This window comes from Amblyomma americanum, chromosome 5 (assembly GCF_052857255.1).
Source record: "Amblyomma americanum isolate KBUSLIRL-KWMA chromosome 5, ASM5285725v1, whole genome shotgun sequence".
In the NCBI taxonomy this organism is placed as follows: domain Eukaryota; kingdom Metazoa; phylum Arthropoda; class Arachnida; order Ixodida; family Ixodidae; genus Amblyomma; species Amblyomma americanum.
This window is the reverse complement of record NC_135501.1, coordinates 139,026,294-139,045,301: the sequence shown is the minus strand read 5'-3', so window position 1 is coordinate 139,045,301 and position 19,008 is coordinate 139,026,294. Positions and strand designations below refer to the sequence as shown.

General features: G+C 46.8%; 1 protein-coding gene across 2 annotated transcripts in view; it reads right to left on the bottom strand.

The window, feature by feature from the left end:
- The window catches only part of LOC144135084 (uncharacterized), a 124,982-nt gene that overhangs the window by 84,520 nt on the left and 21,454 nt on the right, over positions 1-19,008 (bottom strand). Inside the window, exons 3-7 of one of the 2 annotated variants that reach the window (XM_077667841.1) lie at positions 17,446-17,561; positions 15,270-15,344; positions 12,305-12,331; positions 9,985-10,113; positions 4,529-4,601 (exon numbers count right to left, since the gene is read on the bottom strand). In XM_077667841.1, the coding sequence (XP_077523967.1) occupies positions 4,529-4,601; positions 9,985-10,113; positions 12,305-12,331; positions 15,270-15,344; positions 17,446-17,533 (392 nt within the window). In that variant the 5' untranslated portion in view covers positions 17,534-17,561. The remainder of the gene's footprint in view (positions 1-4,528; positions 4,602-9,984; positions 10,114-12,304; positions 12,332-15,269; positions 15,345-17,445; positions 17,562-19,008) is intronic. The other variant, XM_077667843.1, reaches the window with a different exon arrangement.

Below are 19,008 nucleotides of genomic sequence, written 5' to 3'. Positions count from 1 at the left end.
AAAATCGTCTAGCTTCGTCGTCCGCTCACGACTTCTTCCGCCAGCACGCTTCTTCGGTGCACTCGGCCCGCCTTCAACGTCTGCGCTGACCACTGGAGAAGCGTTCGCTCTATCATCTGGGCGAGTTTTTTCGTCTCTTGATGAGAGAATTCGTGATTAAACTGCCCCCGCATCCGACGCGAAGTGCTTCACGAACTATGAAAGCCAACAGCTTCGCCTGTCTGAAAAAACAGCGCACTCTAGGTGTAGGGTACACAGGCGACAGAGCCGACTCGGTTGACGCAATGTTGGAAAAAGATGCGGCACATTACTCCTTGCAGTCGGCCTCCTCAATGCAGTGTCCGTACGGGCTTTGTTAATTTCGCCAGTGAATAAACACTCTACCATCCACACCTACCAGTACGTTTTGAATTGCTGTGATTATTGTTTTATTAATAGTCCTACGCTGCTGAAATATTTTAGGGACTAGCCCTGATTGGACGAGAGAGCTCTGCCTTCCGTGGTGCTGCAAACATGGAGGAAGGAAAGCACTCAGGAGAGGCGGCTACGCCACAGTGTTCGAAGCCGACTTCCCCCTACGCCCTCTCTACTTGGCCGCCGTCGCAGGGCTCTTGCGCATGCGCAGCAGGCATTGCAGCAGACGCCGCCGCTGCGCCTAGCATTACTATTGGCGGCGCCGTCGGCCAAAGACCCCCCGTAGTCCTTGCGAAAGGGCGCGACTTCCGGCACACTTTTTCGCGTGCAGCTCGGAAAGCGAGGGCCTCTCCTGAGTTTTCACTCGACCATGGCTGCAAACATCATGCGTGACGGAGTATAAACATTAGACTCGCAAAACTTGAAGCGTATTATTGAGGCATTGAAAAGGAAAAAAACAGCCCACTTCTACCCTGTTCAACGCAAGTTGTAATCTTTCTGCTGCCGTTCTGAGATACGAGAACCTGTGACAGCTCCCAACAGCAGCACATGCTTGGCTCGCGTCCTCGTGCTTTGCTTGCCGCACGACAGGTCTCAACCCCTGCCACCCCCATCACCCCGTTTCAAATGGCACGTTCCTACATTCCATCCAGCCGCCGCGGTGGCTGAGTGGTTATGGCGCTCGGCTGCTGGCCCGAGAGGCACGGGTTCGATCCCGGCCACGGCGGTCGAATTTCGACGGAGGCGAAATTCTAGAGGCCCGTGTACTGTGCGATGTCAGTGCACGTTAAAGAACCCCAGGTGGTCGAAATTCCCGGAGCCCTTCACTACTTCGTCTCTCATAGCCTGAGTCGCTTTGAGACGTTAAACCCCCATAAACACAAACCCTGCATTCCTTCCATCCATCCAGCCTCACACTGCGTTGTGCGAAGTCTTCCGCCCATGCTTTGTGAGGTGCGTGGTGTGTGTGTGCGCTCCCGCGCCTAAGTGTCATTAATGTGTTTATATTTTTAATAAAAAGTGTTTCTTGGTTCTTCGCTCTCGCGCACAGCTTCACATCGTCAAGCTTGACGGGCAGCTGAATGCATACGCGGAATACCGCGCAAACTGATAAGTTAAGCATCGCCAACGTGTTGCGGGTATCTCTTCTTCAGTTTTCCGCATATCAGACCAAGGACTTATTGCTTCGTACTATGGCGGAAACAATAACGGCGCTAGTAGAAGAGCGAAGCGCCACCTATAGCTCTGTTTCATGCCTTGCAGGCAACGGTGCCAAGGCTGCGGAAGTAGTGCTTCCGCGGAACAATATTACTCGGCCACATATTCGTCCATCTCGAAGCTTCGGTGAGCGTTAGGACTAAAACAATGAGCGGTACAAAGCGAAGAGGTAGCACCGAAAACTACGATGGAAGCTGTGAGGCGTTCGGTGCTCGCAGCCTCTGGCGATAACATTAACCGATTGCGAACTACTTTTTAAGTGCGGATGGAGTAAGGGCGAATCGCCCTTTCAGCCAAGTATCGGACTGCCAAAGTAATTATTATTTCTGGAAGTCACGATGAATTGGGAGACGAAAATGTGGCAAGTAAAATTAACCACAAGAGATTGCCATTCACGGCACTTAAGATCTGTCGCCACGAAATAGGCTTGTGTTCTCTCTGGTTTTAGGACAAATGTTTTAGGGTAATCGTCCAAGATGAAGTAGGTTTGTATTAAGGCGATAATTACTGATTGGCATCAACCCAAGCGCAGCCATACGGCTACAAAGGAAAGGTGTTTAGCTTTCTCAGAAGCTTCATAGTTAAAGAAGAAATCTTCCTGGTCCGGGGGTCAAACCCAGAACCACCGCTGCACCGGAGCAGTCGCTCTACCAACTATGCAAATCGGGACGGCAATCTTATGGTAGGGCGAGAGCGAATTGATCAATACCTCGAATTGGGAATAGGATTGGTCAAAAGTTTTGTAGCCGTATGGCTGCGCTTGGGTGGGTGCCAATGGGTAATGACTCCCTTACCAACTTCGGTTTAAGGGAGAAGTATTTTCGGGGCGCAGACATTGCAGGCAACGCCTCTCCTGCCAGGACCACTCACCAGGCCCGTGCTGACTAGTCTGGCACGATTAATGATTACGCGAACAGGCACTCTAGCTTTGGCAGCGTTGTCTGCTATGTATGGAACGGAGCAGGAGGTGGCTGCCAGGGGAGGAGCCTGGCGGGTGGCTATTAGCGTTACATGCCACGTGCCAGCCGTGAAGAGCTGAGCTCAAATTTCGCATTACCGGCTATCGTGATAGCCTGTAAATTTTCTCACTAGCCAAAATAGCAACGTTGTGTCTCTGTGTGCATTAGGTTTAATTCTAGATTAAACTATACCTATATGTAAACGAGTCTCCCTCATGGCCCGGTTATAAATTTGCTGCGTGGCCATTCTGTGCCCTTTGCACTCATATATTCTAGCGCTTAGTGAACACAAGGGACAAGAACACAAATACACAGGACGTACGCAAGTCTTCAACTGTCGTTTAATCGAAAAAACATTCGATATAAGGCATCTCAAATGCTGATATTCACACACGCGCGCAGTAGCAACGCCGCGTTTCAAGAACAACAACTCTTTTTTTGATAGATAAACAGATGGGGTGCTGACACATTTTGAACCTTCTTTATCAATGCACATAGCTTCGAAAGAAGGTTCGAAAGAAGGTTCAAAATGTGTCAGCACCCCATCTGTTTATCTATCAAAAAAAGAATTGTTGTTCTTGAAACGTGGCGTTGCTACTGCGCGTGTGTGAATATCAGCATTTGAGATGTCTTATATTGAATGTTTTTTCGATTAAACGACAGTTGAAGACTAGCGTACGTCCTGTGTATTTGTGTTCTTGTCCCTTGTGTTCACTAAGCGCTAGAAAATATGAGTTCAAACAATATCCAACTAGCCCAAGTTTCTGCCTTACTAAATTCTGTGCCCGCAAGGCGCTCAAGGTGCATCGTTTCCTTTTTGAGAGTCTAAAAAACATTGCAACGACTAAGGTGTGCCGGATAACCAGAAAGTCCGTAATGTAGAACATGAGTGTAACATATGCGCTACAAGGCCCCAACACGACTGCAAAGGCAGAGGCACCATTTTAACAGGAACAGCAACCGAGGAGTTCCAAGTTTTAGAAAACACCCGCTTCTCTTCATTTTTTTTTCTCGCCTGGGCTGGGATTTCAGTTTTTCTATTCCTACGACAAGGCGTCATGTTATTTTTTTGTTAAATGGAAAGAACATGGAAACATGCGAATTAATCACTCATGAGACGCTTTTTATAGCCGAATACAACTTAAGATCGCCGCAGCTTTTCCCTATCAAAGCCACCCCCTTTCATCCAATGGCGTCGGCCGATTCTCATGAATCTTTCAGTGTGACAAAGCAGGGAGTGACAGAAGAAAGGGGATAATCTATTCCCTCCATGTTCTGGGATAGACCCCTCTCTGTATTCTGGCGCCACACCCTGCATTGTCACGCTAGCAGGCTCATGAGGACCGGTCGACGCCACTGGCTGGAAGGGGGACCATTGACGGGACTACTCCGTTCTAGAGTTGTATCCGAGTGTAGTCCGCTAGGAGTCAGACCCACACTTGCCGATTTCGCCCCTGTGTCGGGCGACGTGTGTTCATAATATCGGCACCTCTGGCGACTCGGGTTGCAATCGTAGATTGGACTGCCACCATGGTACTGTGCTGTGCGTCCTGTATTTTCGCTTTGTCTGTGCACATTGGTTTCTCTTCAAATGAATTATGGAACAAAGTCTCTATTTCCGAGGAGTTCTTGTATCAAGTTGTACGGCACACCTGCTTCTCTTCACAATTTTTGTCTCGTCTGGGCTGGGATTTCAGTTTTTCCAATCCTACGACAAGGCGTCATGTCACATTTTTTTATATACGGAAAGAACGTAGGAATCCTTTTTATTAATTTTCATTAAGCGTCCTTCACATTCTATTGTAATTTGTGCTGCACGCCTCTCCCGCCAGGACCACTCATCAGACTCGTGCTGACTAGTCCGGCATGAGTAATGACAAATCAACGCATTGAGCGAGTAATTCAAAACCATCCCTTTCGTCTGCCAGGCGGCTCACTTTTTTGTTACGTCCGTCAGCACCTCGCCACTTTGGTCGGGTGTCTCCGTCGCTCCAGCCATGACTTCAGCGTCTGCGGAGAGAAGAGAGGGAGCGACCGTGTCAGCGATTTGTAAGATATGCGACGCAGCTTTCTACTATTCCATATCGAAAAATAGAAAATTTTCTGTTTCAACAGGAGGCTTTCCTGTAGTCTTTTGGGAACGCACAACCAATTCTTGTAGTAGCAACACGATTTTGTGCAGTATTGAGCAGTCTCCTGTCGTAACGATTGATCCTGTTCTGTCACCGCAACAGACAGCTTCGCAGTAAAACAAAAATTGTCGTAACGACAGGACGACAAAATTTCTGTTGTATTTTGGCTCTATCGTATTTTTCGAAAGCTCTGTCGTATTTTTCGAAAAGGCCACTACACTAAGTACGTTTATGCGGCATGTGACCAAAAATGGGCGAGGGTGAGGAGGGCAGCCTCTGCCCGCTCATCAAAGTTTCGAACTGAGCACTTCGTCTCGGCAAGGTCGGCGAGACCTCGTTTAAACGTTCGCTAAACTACTGAGTCACTCACACCGCTTAGGGCGGGTGGTGGTTCAAGTGGGAGCCCAGGTTCGACAAAACGTAAAACAAGGCTCACGGGCGTTCAGAAAATGTACTGGAAATTATTCAGGCATTCGATCGTAAGCCCGAATCCTGAGCGTAAACACCGTGTTGGCATTGCTCAGTGAAAAACGCCTGTGTTTTTGGAATTAGCCGCAGTTTCGATCTGCTCTTCTTTCGCTTAGCTCGAATTGGCGCAATTTTTAACTGAGATTTTAGGCATTCAAGTAAATGTGACCTCTATGCCGACAAATGTGTGCTACTCGTCTGGACGATGCTATTTTTCGGTCGACCTACACTTGCTTTGCGTCATTCCTTGGCCTGATAACTGTTTAATCTGTTTGTTTTCTTGTTAACGTTTCCTCGGTGACTTAATTTTCTGCACATATTTTGCTCTCCTCTTGGTGCCCAGGCTTCACATAGATTTTAGGCCTGGCTTTTTAAAAGGAAAGCTGCTACAAGCAGCCCCCCCCCCCCCCCTCGTAAGGGCCTAAGCCGTCACCATCCGGTCACATGACGATGACTTGTGATCAGGTGGCCAGTGATGGTCTTGAGATCATTATCGTACCCCGTTGCAAAACAGTTTGTCCGTGTAAGACTTTACTGTCGATCTTAAGCATTAGAAACTGAAAGGCAGAGGCATGGAGACTTGCTTGGCGGAGTTAAGCGCGTTACTTAAGCAGGTAACTTTTTTTAGCCTTCCCTGGTGTCACTGGCTCTGGTTCGTTTGCCACTTTATCTTTTTGTCGACGAGCGTGGGAATTAAACGTCAGATCCCGGTCCTGTTTCACGGGAGGCGTTAAAGATCTGCATCCTTACATCTCTTCTGTTCTTTTACTTACCACTAGCAGCTTGGAATTAATTATTCCTTTTTGTAAGAACATAGGCTTTTGAAACTTCACCACATAACAAATACACAGTACTATAAAGAGCACGGAGCGCACCTGAAAATCACCTAGAGGGGCTCATAATGCAGCAAAAGGCCCTCGTAAAAACACGGTATGACCTCGAATACGCTAAAAAACTAGTGACTTTTTAGGCTGGTATAATTTTTTTTTTCAAAAAAAAACCAGAACCTGTCGATTTGAAGAGCAATTTGCTCTTAGTTTTTTCATCACCTCATAAAAGTCACTGAACGCAGATCTAGATAAAACAATGGAAAGAAGGATGGCAAACACGCAGTACTGACCAGCAAACAAAACCTCATTCCAGAACCGCTCCGGAAAAGATTAAAGGCAAACAGTCATTGCACTCACACGACCTACTTTCTTGAAATGGCTTATGGTTTTTGAGGGTTTACCGTCCCAGAGCGACTCAGGTTATGAGAGCTGCCGGAGAGAAGGGCTCCGGAGATCTCGACCATCTGGAGTTCTTTAACGTGCACTGACATCGCGCAGTACACTGGCCTCTAGAAATTCTTGAAATGACAGGAAGTACGGAGAGCATTACATGGAATGCAAATAGTAACTGGTAAGGACCATGTAACCGCCGATTTGATAAACATGGTAGAGTCACTTATGCTAGGAAAAGGAACGCCCTGTATACGCAGTGCTTCATAACCTCAAGCGTATAGGAATCTTGGAAGAACGCTAACGTTATCCTAATGGATTAAAAAGGTCATGTCGAAGACACAAAAGACGCAGAGCGATCAGCTTATTCCCAAGTATTTACTAAGGTAGTCACTAAACGAATTATAACAAAGTTATTTTTCAACAAACCAAAGGGCCAAGTAGGCTTTCATAAAGGATGTGGTAAAATACATCATTCAGGGTATGAATCATGTCACTGCGAGAAACCATTTGACGCACTCGAAATCACAGCAGTACGCAGGAATTGCGTAACTAAGGCGTAGACGAGGCACATGCAGGGGTGCCAAGCAGCACAATTTATTAGCAAAATATTGGTAATATATTGGCAAAGGCCGGTCCTACATAGGTCCAGAGTGAAACCATTTATTTCCAATATAGGGCCGACTACCGGTGCTGCTTGGAGTTCTAGAAAATACCCATAAAGGTTTCACAGCGACTACAGTGTTTCTTCCCCGGAGAAGTGAGAAAATACCGATCGGGAAGGGTGCCATGCAAGGTTACACTACCTCTCTGGTTATATTAATCGTTTGTCTCCCGGAGGTATTCAGAGATTGTGATGGGGAATACTTGGGTGGTGAGGGAGAATACCTTAATCTACTGTGCGCTGATGACACCGCCTTCTTAAGTACCTCAGAGAATGAATTGCCAAGCACGACCTAGGACCTGAACGGCAGGCCTAAGGATTGATATGCAAAAAACAAGTGATCTTCAAGTCTTGGAGTGGAACTGCAGTTTACATTCGAAGCGTTGCAAGTGGTACGAAAGTAAATCTGGTATAGGGTGGACTGCATTCGACAGGCACCTTTAGGTGATGCATAGAAGTTTACAAGTATTCTTCACGAAGAAAGTGAAAGACTGCTCTATCTTACTGGTACTCACCTATGGGTCAGGAACGTGGAGGCTAAAGAAAAGGGTTCAGCTCAAGTTAAGAACAACGGAGCGAGCAATGGAATACACAGGAAGAGAGTAGAGTGGGTCAGGGAACAAAACGTGAGTTAATGGCATTTTGGGCATATTTGCAGGGCAAGATAATCGGTGGTTATCTTGGTTAAGCGTAATGGAGTCGATTCCAAACGAAGACGGGCGTTGTAGCGGGGGAGGGGGGGGGGGGGGCAGAATATTACGTGGGCGGATGAGATTATACTCGGCCAACTCAAACATTTGGGGGCAAATCTGTCTTAAAGAATGCGCTCCAGAAATGGCGTCGACCGGTCTTTATAATATCGCAGTTAATCCCATTTCGTGCAGGTACTTGGCAACTGCCGGCGACTGAACGTAGAGGATTAACCGCGTCGCATGACAAGCGATCAGCTCCACTGGCTGGGCGGCCTTTCCTCACGGATGCATTTTTCAATTGCATCCTACCATAGGAAGTTTGCAGGAATTATCAGCTGACTGCAGCTGGCACTTGACTGGTTTAACTGCAGAGATATGGGAGAGGCCTTTCATCTGCGGTCGACGTAGGTAGGCTGATGTCGATGATGAAGATGATGGCTTTCTAGGCACAAAAATAGCCATGCGAAAATAAAACGAATATGTGAGACTCGTAACTGAAACATTTTCTTATTATGGTTTTTAATACACAGTCCGGAGCGTTTCTCCAATGCAGCTGAGTTGTCTGCTCAGTGCCGCGTGCACGTCTCTTCGCCCGTTTCATCCAACGTGTTTCTCGTAATGCAAAACTCGCTTAACAAGCTACCTTTTTCACCAGAGATTCTTCGTTAGAGTTGGCGACAATATCCCGAGCTCTCTGTCATCGCTTTCTGCAGCGAAGCACGCATTTTCCCAAAGGCAAGCCAGCTACACTCCCCAACAGTGGTCCCGAAAAACCAATAAAATGGCGAAGCCCACACCGGTCGCGGTGCTGCAGAGCTCACCACATAACTGACCATTGCCAAGACAGCGTCAGCCCCTGTCAAAGCCAGAAGCCCCTCCTCCTTCAGAAACTTTGTGGTTGTCACCCGCACGAAATGGTGCCATCAGATTGCCAGGTCACCTGACCGACTGTCATTGGTCATATTAATGGCTCGTGTAAAACTTTGGTCCAAAGCCCCCTTACCCATACCATGAGCTAATAAGTTAAGAACAAAACCATGGCCGCATATGCATCCAAGCAATCTTCACAATTTTTCTCGCCGTGGTGAAAATTCATTATGGGAACGCCTATTGCTAAACAGCCGTTTCACGAAAAATGCATAGCGTATTAACACAATGACATTTCAGATGATTTTGCAAAAACCCGGTGCGATGATGGCTGCGCCAAGCACTATTTCTGTAACCTTTGTAACTTTATGACACTCTAATGGGCGAAATTAATTTTTTAAAGAGATTTCATTGCTTTTGAACACTGAATTTTTTTTCGTTGTTTCCTGGCAGTATCATGCTATCGCCGCGGGTGGTTTAGCACAACCTCGTCTCCACTTGATGGCGGGGCTGAATTCTTGAGCCGCAAGGGCAGCTTTGACCAAAGAGCTTCATGTCACAAAGTATTTGCGACCACAAGAGATGAAGCCCCTTTTCCAATCATTTCCCCCCAGATAAACGGAGCACGAGGCCAGGGAGAAGCGTGTGCCCATTGTCTTACCTATGGGTACCCGAGAGGGTCGAATCCTCACCTCCCGCATGCATAGCCGATGTTCAAACCACTAGGCAACAATAAGCGTCACCAGGATGCATGGTTTGTTCCTCAAAGCCCTTACGGCTACCCCGAAGAGGAGAAAGGTCTTGGAAGGTGAAGACAAGGGTTCGCATATATTTACTTCCCTATGCGGCTGACAAGCAAGCCATGCGCCTGGCTACCTTTGGCAGAGCCTGTACATTCATGAAAACACTTTCATCACGAAGAGGAGCAGGCAGCCAACCAGTGATTGCCACTGAGCATGAAAGTAAGGCCCGCAGATCACCACATGCTAATGCAGGCATGGTTCCCAGGCCAAAGGTTTATGGTTTATGGGGGTTTAACGTCCAAAAGCGACTTACGTTAATGAGGACGCCGTAGTGAAGGGCTCCGGAAATTTCGACATGTAGTTCTTTAACGTGAACTCACATTGCACAGTGCACGGCTCAAAAAATCTGCTTTTGAATGGTACAGTCGGCCATTTGCTCTTATAGGTGAAATTGAGTGCCCTTCCCGGCCTCCAGATATACAGTTTCGGGGCTTGTCGCTGACACCATCACCAAAATGCTCACAAACACACCCTGTGGCCTGGGGTGTTTTGAGCAACCGTGGTTGACATTTCCTGTCAAATCAGATGCTGGCTACTTAATACCTACCGGGTCCTGTGCCGTCGTAATTGAATTCGGTGATGCAGATGAGAGACTCCGTCGCAGCGTACACTTTTCCGCTCACGCCGTGTTCAATTCTGCTCAGTTCTCCTAGTTCTGCTCCGAAGTAGGTCCAGTCTGCAGGCGTGCAACGTGCGAATTAACAAGATGGCCTGGAGGCCTAAAGACTTAACACGACAGCTTCAAGAACACACACGAGCACTCGCGCATGTTCTTGCTTGTTCTCGTGTGCTGTTGCGCTATTTTACATGTCACGCACTGAGAACAATTCCAGCCGACTTTCGCTCACTGCGGAACTGGATTGTTTGGCTCTTTGGAAGGCTCTGTTGGCTGTAGCTCAGCGGCGAAAGACATGTCAATTGCTGCGAACTTTTAAGTTCGAAATGAGTATTTCTTCGCCACCACTCGTCTCAACTCGTGGCGCTGCGGCTAATATGGACTTCGCGATCACTGGACGAGCAGTAGATGGCGGTGCAGTCAAACCTCAGAAATACGCGACCAAAAGCTTGAGTTCATCTTAACCAAATTTTAGCCTAATGTTGTTCTTGCCAAAACTCCGGTTAGAACCGGTTCCATCGCCCTTATATGGTATGAATAAGTCAGCGCCTTCGGAATGTTCTAGTACCTTTCATGGGATCATCATACATTATTATATTAATCCCACCCACTAATCCACCTCAACCTACCCACTAACTCATCTTAATGCATTTTCCGGGCTAGCATACTTCCAATATTTTGAGTCTCCTTTCGAATTTTTTTCTCCGTGGCCGGTCTTCCAAATTATGGGAGTGCTCCGATTTTCAGATATGGAGGGTGCTGATGGCTGCCCGACGCTACCCAGCAATTCTAAACAAAAGTAGCACACATTGTTGGACTCTAGAAGAGCAATTCAGCTATACATATTTAAGTTGAGCACACAGGCAGACATAACAGGACGGGGCAAATTAAACTAAGTTTACTGAATTGCACGCTTCATAAATTTATGTAGAATGCTATGGTCATCAATGCGCATGCGCTGACTCTATTCTTTCTAAATCAATGTAACGAGTCTTAGATCCAGTGAGCGCCCTTCCTGTCACCATTCTGTGTGCTCGTCTTAGGTAAGTAGCGGTAAATTACTTTCCTAACAATACACTTCCAGTAGAAAAAACGCGCCTCTCCAGATTTCAGAATATAGATGGATTAGGCAAACATTCAAGCTCGGACAGCAGCAGAGCCCACTGTGTGCCATGGCTTCAGTCGGGCTTAGCGTGCTCCCAGCTAGAAGCTGAAGGCCATCGCTTTTGCAATAGCTTGTTGCTCCGCCACAGTTTGTTCAGCGCTCCATATTCTCGCATTAAACAAAACCTCTTTTCGTGCTGCCAGTACCACTGCGGCACCGACAATACTCGAATGCTTAGAACACGTAAAATACCTATGCTTATATGAGCACAGCACATATCATCGTAGCATTTTGGAATCTGCTTTCGTCGTGACAAAAATTCTTGTAACCGAAACGCGGTGCAATTGCACGAGAGCCATGTCGTCACCAGGAAGGGAGACTCCGCAATACTAGACAAAATTCGTCCGTTCTGAAAAAAAAAGCAAAAAACTGCTCTTCTATCTTGGCACTGAAGCTGCCGTTATTTTTTACTGAAACCTTACTTCTGCATCTATCACTACTGTTGACATAATTGCTGCCTAATAGTGTTTCTCCGGAAATAAAAAAAATACGAGGCACTTTGGCAACTAAACTGTTGACACGCGAAATCCGACCATTCTATGATAATATTCACTATGCCGTGACGACTTCCGGTGGATGTGACGTCACACCCTTCCCGAGGAAATTATACATCTTTTGGGGATCTTAAGTATTAATTACTCTTAATTCCACATTTTCCCATCTAATTTGACAAATCCGACGTTTTTCCAACCATTCTGTAGAAGTTTACACTGTTGTGACGACTTCCGGTGGATGTGAAGTCACATCGTCCCCGTAGCTATATTGACGTCCGCGCTATTTCGACGCAGTTCTGACATTTTGACTACAATTACCTTACAGTCATCAAGCTTGGCTTCTAGGTTCATTTTTTCCTTATCTGTCTGAAAGCAACCATTTTCTCCCATCTTTTTTTAGTTCCTGAGTTAACACGTGTGACACCCTCGGTTAACGGACGGACGACAGTATGAACCATTAAAGGCTTTCGCCTTAATATCATGCTGGCTGAATGTCAGCGCCTCAGGGAGCAAAAATACAATGCGCACTGACACCTTCCACCAGCCTCTTTTTAAGCCCTTTGTGACTTCGTAAGAGCAATGGAGTACTTACTTGACGGGTCTATGGAGCTATCTCCTCCTGTGCGGAAAAAAAAAAGTTTCAATATTGCTCATCAACAGGCAAAAAACTTTCATAGACATCATCCTCGAGAGCCCAATAGTGATGATAGCGAGCTACAAGGCCATATACATGTCAAGTGAGCAGTCCAGCATGACGCTTGTGCCGAGATATGTGACCTGAAGCGCAAACTTGTAGACCAGGTGGCCTGTGCCCAGAGCGGGCCGCTATGCGGTCTTTTAGATCCGCCAATCTGTGGCCTGCTGATATTCAAGGGTGAATGAACGGCAGGCACTGAGGAAAAAAATGTTATCTATATACTAAAAGAAAGCATGACATGACCGCTTAGAACACCAGTCATGAAAACAAGATGGTTGAAAGTAGGCCGATGCGACGACTCGTGAGGCGTTCACTTAGTGAAGGGCAAGCATTTTACGGCCCAGGGAAGATAAAAAAGGGGACGGCTTCAAGAGAGCTTTGTCTGTTAATTAAGGCTGGTCGCATGGCGCAACACTCTCGCACGAGTCATTTTTTTTTTTTGGCGCATTACAAGCCCCATGGGGTCAAAAAGCGTCGTCAGTGATAAAATATTCCCATTGGCTGCAGGTAAGTGAAGTCGTCAGACCGGGTCATTCCTGTTGGCTGGAGAAAAATGACACGACGATGTCTGAGCGTTCCCATTGGCTGAAAAAAAAAATTTTGAAATCACCAGATCGGAGCATTCCCACCGGAGACGACATCACTAGATCGGAGCATTACAATAAACTGGAGGGGCGTGACGTAAAACAGCATTGCCACTGTAAGTGACCTCACTAGCGCTGAACTGACGTCCCGTCCAGTAAAGCCATAACAGCTTCTAATGCGGTCGCATTGGCAAGTCATATATGACTACATATCTCATTATAATGGGATCACGTGTCTCCGAATTATCTACAATATCTCTTCAGATATGTAATGAACGCTAACTTGAGGCTTTGATTCCTCTCATTTGATTATGCCAGTACTTGCAGGCGGAGTCACCAGTGGTTCTGCTCAGAGGTAGAGGGGCAATTAAACGGCCCTTATTACATTAAAACATGCCACTGACAAAAAAAAATCTCTACTGGTGATCACGTGTAAGTGGTGTGGCCTGCATTGTTACCGCGTCAATCCTGCCGAGGCGGACGAAGTGCGAGAGTGCCACGAAACCATTAAGCTAACTGTAAAACAAGGACGCTATCCCCTGCTTTCTTCTCAACTTGGGTTTTATCGACCCTTACAGCGCACCCGAGCCGCGCAAGCCAGTCCTCGCCACAACGCCGACTATCACCATTAGTGCGACGTGTTTAGGCTAATTCCCTAAAGTGGAGCAGGTTCCAATCAGCGGAGTTTCCACCTGGGCGCATCCATGCAGCGGCAAAAAAATTAATTCAAGCATCCTTGTCTGAGGAAAGGCGCATATGTTTCGTTCAAGCTGCCATGCTATTCTCAAGTGAATGCTGAAGGTTAACTATCTTGGTTGTTGACCCCCGATGATTGTCGCCGCATTGACGTGAGAGTTCCGTATGCGATGTACCACAGCAAAATGTGCATGCCCACGAGGCCGTGCAACGCAGTACTTTACACTGGTATGTAATGGCACGGGAATAACAGCACCCGTTAAAACGCCAAACAGAAAATGCCCAGGCTACAAAAAAAACAAAGCACCAAGAAAGGGCGCATGTAAATCACTGCACAGTGAAACAGTAGCACCCTGAAACCACAACGGAACGACAAAACGGCGCTCCGAGCGTACAGCTGAGTGTCACGGAGAATTGCCAAGCCTGTAGTAAGCTGGTGCAGAGAAAAGGGAAAATTACGTTTAGCATAGAGTGTACCGCGCCCCGCCACTGCGCCGTGGCCCCTGCGATAGAGAGCGGCGCGGCCGGAGCCGATCGCAGAGGCCACGACTGCGCATGCACTGTTTGTCCTGAGGGTGCCAGATGGCGCCATGTTCCCGTCCACACCGCGACCGCTTACCACGTCGGGACCAATTAGCGCGGGCGTAACAATCAGCAGCTGTAAGCAACATAATCGGCAGCAGTAAGACCAATTATTTCGCATTACTGCTCCTAAGCAGACTTAAGTCAACCCCTAGATTTTTTTTTTTTTTTTAAGCAGTGCCTTGCTATTTCATCACCTCTCACCGTAGTGTTTGGTCGTGGAGCGGTTTTTTTTCCCTGCGCTAGGTTTTCGGCGTTTTCGCTTACGTGGTTCTCTTCATTACCTGTGCTTTTTTTTCAGTACTGTTTCTCTGTGCTCCGAGTAATAGCGCCTACAACCACGTGACACTATGCCTAGCAACACCACATACCGCCGTCCTTTCCTTGCACGTCCTTTCCCGTCCCCTTTTCCCTTTGCCGTCCTTTCCCCAGCGGCTGTAAACTCTTTTGTTCAGAAGAGTTACAATGTATGCATTGTTCGCTTTCAATGAATGCTTTTTTCTGTTCTTTATTTACAAGATATTTTGGGAAGTACAATGCACCATTGCTTCTTTTTTCTTTGGTCTTCATGTATGAAATGCTCTTATTTCTTATGCACTTCCCTTGGCCACTTAAATTTGTTCTGTACATTTAGGGATTAGTAAATACAGGCAGCTTCGTACAACACTGCACATTTGGAATTCTTAGATATGAGATAAGAGAACGGCAAACGCTTGCGCAAATGATGCAGAGTTGTTACAAGTTGCATTATACGTATACAGCCCGGTCAGCTCAGGAGTGGTCGATATCAGAGAGAGCATGATTATTTTCCCATGGCAAGACTGAATATCCCCCAAGTAGCGTTTCGTTTTTCCTCGAACTATTTTTCACGGCAGAAAGGAAACGAACGGGCAACACCTGCCCACTTCAATGTACTCTGCTTTCGTTCAGCCTCAACGCATGTCCGTGTGTTTAGAATTCATCGAAGAGACTCAAAATAGCGGCAGCTCAGTTTGTACCACCGGTTCCGGGGGGGCCATCGGGCACTACTGGGCCACCTGGGCCGCCACTATCTCCCGTTGTGGATCCTGAACCTGAAAAAAGAAAAGAATGCATGCACGTGAACTTGACGGCTCCCACACTGTAAGACGGGCCACTACGAAATTTGAGAAGCGAAGCCCAAATTAGGGCATGCTTTCGACACTTCTGGCCATGAGAATGACAAAGCAGCTCAGTGCCAATGCACTAATAATAAAACCGGTCGTTGGCACCCGTCCAGTCAGAAGCGGTACGTCATTTTACCCTCTCAGTTCCAGCGTACCCACATGTGCGCCCAACTTGCGTTGCTGCTGGGACATAATGCGTCACGAATGGCTAATGCTTCTATTCAGGATTTTTAACCAGCAATTTAAAATCTGCTTGTCTATTTACATGGAGGCTTCTTGTGAACCAATTGACACAAAGAGAGCCGAACACGAACAGCAGTCCGCGTTCACGATACATAACACGACGCGATGGAAATTGCACAACCGATCAGCCTGGACGGCGGCATTTTGTTCTGTGAAAATTAAGCATGTTGCGGCAAAATCTGACTATAAGAAGATTCCCAGGAAATAATATATCGATTGATAATTCTAAAATCTTCCCATATGACTCACATGGAAAAGACATGCAACACGTCAAGTCTGTCTGCACTGTACAGAAACACATGCAGAGAAGACGAACTTCATGCGGACTGCGCACAACGTCATGCACATCATAAAAAAGGCATGCGGAAACTGTGTGCAAAGGGTGTTGGAACAATTCCAGTTTGAGACTCCGCTATCCCATAATTTCATTAAAAGCCATTACTATTGGCCGTCTGAGTACTGATTGTACTGGGCCGTACCCTAGCGGTAGGAGCTCAAGGCTTCAAGGCAGATAATAAAGACAGTGTTATTAAAAAGCTACACAGACTTTGCACACTACAGATGAGTATACTAGTGCTCGTGGCGAAGAACATGTTGCTCAATAAAGAACTCCGTGTCTCCCGAACTGGCGTGACTTTTAGTGCACGGCCTTAGCTGCTTGATGCGTCCGGTAAACCAGCTGCCTTTGGTCCTCTAGGCTCGAGCTGGACGGCACGACCTGCTCAGGTTGAGGGTTTGGGGACGGCCTGCACGCTTTCTCAAGCCCATGTAGTATTAATACTTAGAATAGTGCGAAGGATGGGACACAACGGAGTCACGACTAGCGCTGTTTTTAACTATGGACGCTGACCAACAGGACCAATTCACTACACTTATCCACGTAATCTAATACAGATTTGGGTGCTCCCGCGTAGCCGGCATTTTGTGGGGTATAATGTGGGCTGTATGTGGTGCAAGACGTTGAGAATGTGGGTATGTGTTCGTCTGTAGCAGCCTCCAAGCTTTTTATGTGATTAAGATAGGTTTAGCGCCCCTACCCATTTGCGCATAAGTGCACAAGTGGCGCCACATTGTAGGCTAACATACTACTCCCGCAGGCGAAAAGGTCGGTCGCAGCCGCATTAACGGGTCCCGGGTCCCTTATTTCCGGGTCCGGGTCCCTTATTTTCAAGCGACTTGTTTTCAACGGTTCGTGTTATCCCTATCAAGGGTCTTTCTCATGCAATAACGCCATCCTTCACGGTGTATTAGATATGAGCACAGCGCGACTGGTTTCACATTAAATGCACGTAACCCTCCCTTCCGCTTTCATTTAATGCCGACTCCCTTGCCTAGGCACTCAATTAACTGAGGGAGGACCATCGCTTGCCCTCGCATGCTTGCCCTCGCATGCGAGCCCGTTTCAGTCACTGGCAGAATGTCTTTCGAAGCTTCATTCCTCCGGCACAGTCGCTCGGATACCAGCCGCGTCGAGCTGTGAAGCTGCTTAGCAGGGATTACTTTCTGGCTACTCGGAAGCACCACTTGGCGCTTGAGGCGAAAAAAAAAGCTCTTGCACTAGACAGAGGAGAGTTGCGACACGGCGCTGACTAACAACCCCATTTTATTGCCCGTTCTTTAGTTATATACATCATGAGCGTAGACAAAAAGGAAGAGCACACCTAAATGTAGCAAATGGCAGAACATCACGCTGTCTGACATAAATATTCAATATCTTCCGATAGCTCTGTTGAAATAACTTCAAGCTTGCTTGCTCACTTGGCCTGTTGAGGCGGATAGGACTCACCCTCGTCGTTGGGCCCGGACGTTGCCACTAAGAGGCCGACGCAGGCCAAAACCGCCAGCAACACGCCGCCGATGACCATTGGCGGCATCTTGCCTCCGCCCTCACCCTTCGCTGCCCTGAGAGCGGAGAAGTGTTGACACGCCGCATTTTAGTGCAGTCACTTTGAGTACGGTGGCTAGGTACAAGTCATTTAAATCTAGGTCAAAGATTAAATAACTCAGTTTCAAAGAGCCGTTTTCTCTGTTGCTGAGAGGGTCGCACCATGTGCGTTTTTTGAGACATTTCGTAACACTTTAAAGGGTAAGAATTATAGTACATACTTGTTCTCATTTCAACGTTTTAAGGTTGATTCTTCGACCTTGAAGATTTTCTTATTTGTTCCAGTCGGTTCGAGCTTGCGGTTTATTTCTCTCAGAGATGAAAGAGCGAACTGTGTCAAAAGGCAATAAATTTAGCCTAACGACGCCACAGTATCCAGAAAAAATTGTACACAGCAGGTCGCAGCACAGAAATTCCAAATATTCTAATATTAGCCAACATTAGTTGCACCAAACGCCAGTAGTACAGCACAAATGTTACATTATACACAGACAGTGCACTATAATGTCAAAGCAATCTATAACATTTATAAGCATGGCGCTAAATCAGTAAAGCAAAAACTCGCACAATAAACATGACACGAAAACAAAGAATACTTCGCTGCAAAAAAAAATTTGATAATTTTAGGTCACCATTGGTTAGATGCTTTTTAAAGTTTTTTATTGGTTCTTAGAGAGATCAAACATGACATGGGTTCTGAGAACAATTGGAATCTGTTAACTTAGTCTTCCGTAATTATTCCTTGCTTTGTGGACTAAGTTTCTATGTTGCCAGAGGGGGTATTTAGGAGGACGGCGATTAGGACCGAGGAGATACAAACGATTGCAATAGATGTATTGCAACAAGCGAATTATGGAGGCATTGTGTTATTTGAGTAGGTTATGCTTATTCTAGAGTGGTGACGTTGGTATGTCTGCCATCATATCCCTCAATAGATTGAAGTGCTTCTTTTTCTCGGTCAGTTTACGACTTGTGCTTTAGCTGAGCAAACGGATAACTCATGACTTCTAATGCCTTAAGGAACTATTAATGAGCTTTAGAATAGGAAGCCCTACCGATTGCGGGAATATCTGGTTGCCGGTTCACATGCGCAAAGCAATAACGCCCCACATGGTATTGTCCGGCAATTAGGATGTCATTAACCCGCGTTTGTTCCCTCACGCACTCTACCCGGCTTCCGGTCTCTTAGCGTTACGCCTCTCATTTTTCTTTCCATAGCTCGCTGCGCTGTCCGGCAGACATAAATGGTCCGTGTCACGATAAAGCAGGTGGTAATGAAATTGATGCAAATAAATTCGACGCAATTGGCTTAACTGTAGAACTTAATCTAGTGAGGCTAGCCTAGCAGTGCTGTTCGAGGAACTAGCGGGAATTAAAAGGGATGTGATAGGGCTTAGAGAAGTTAGGACAGGTGAGGCGTATACAGTACTAAAGGACGGACACATACTGTGCTATCGCGGATTA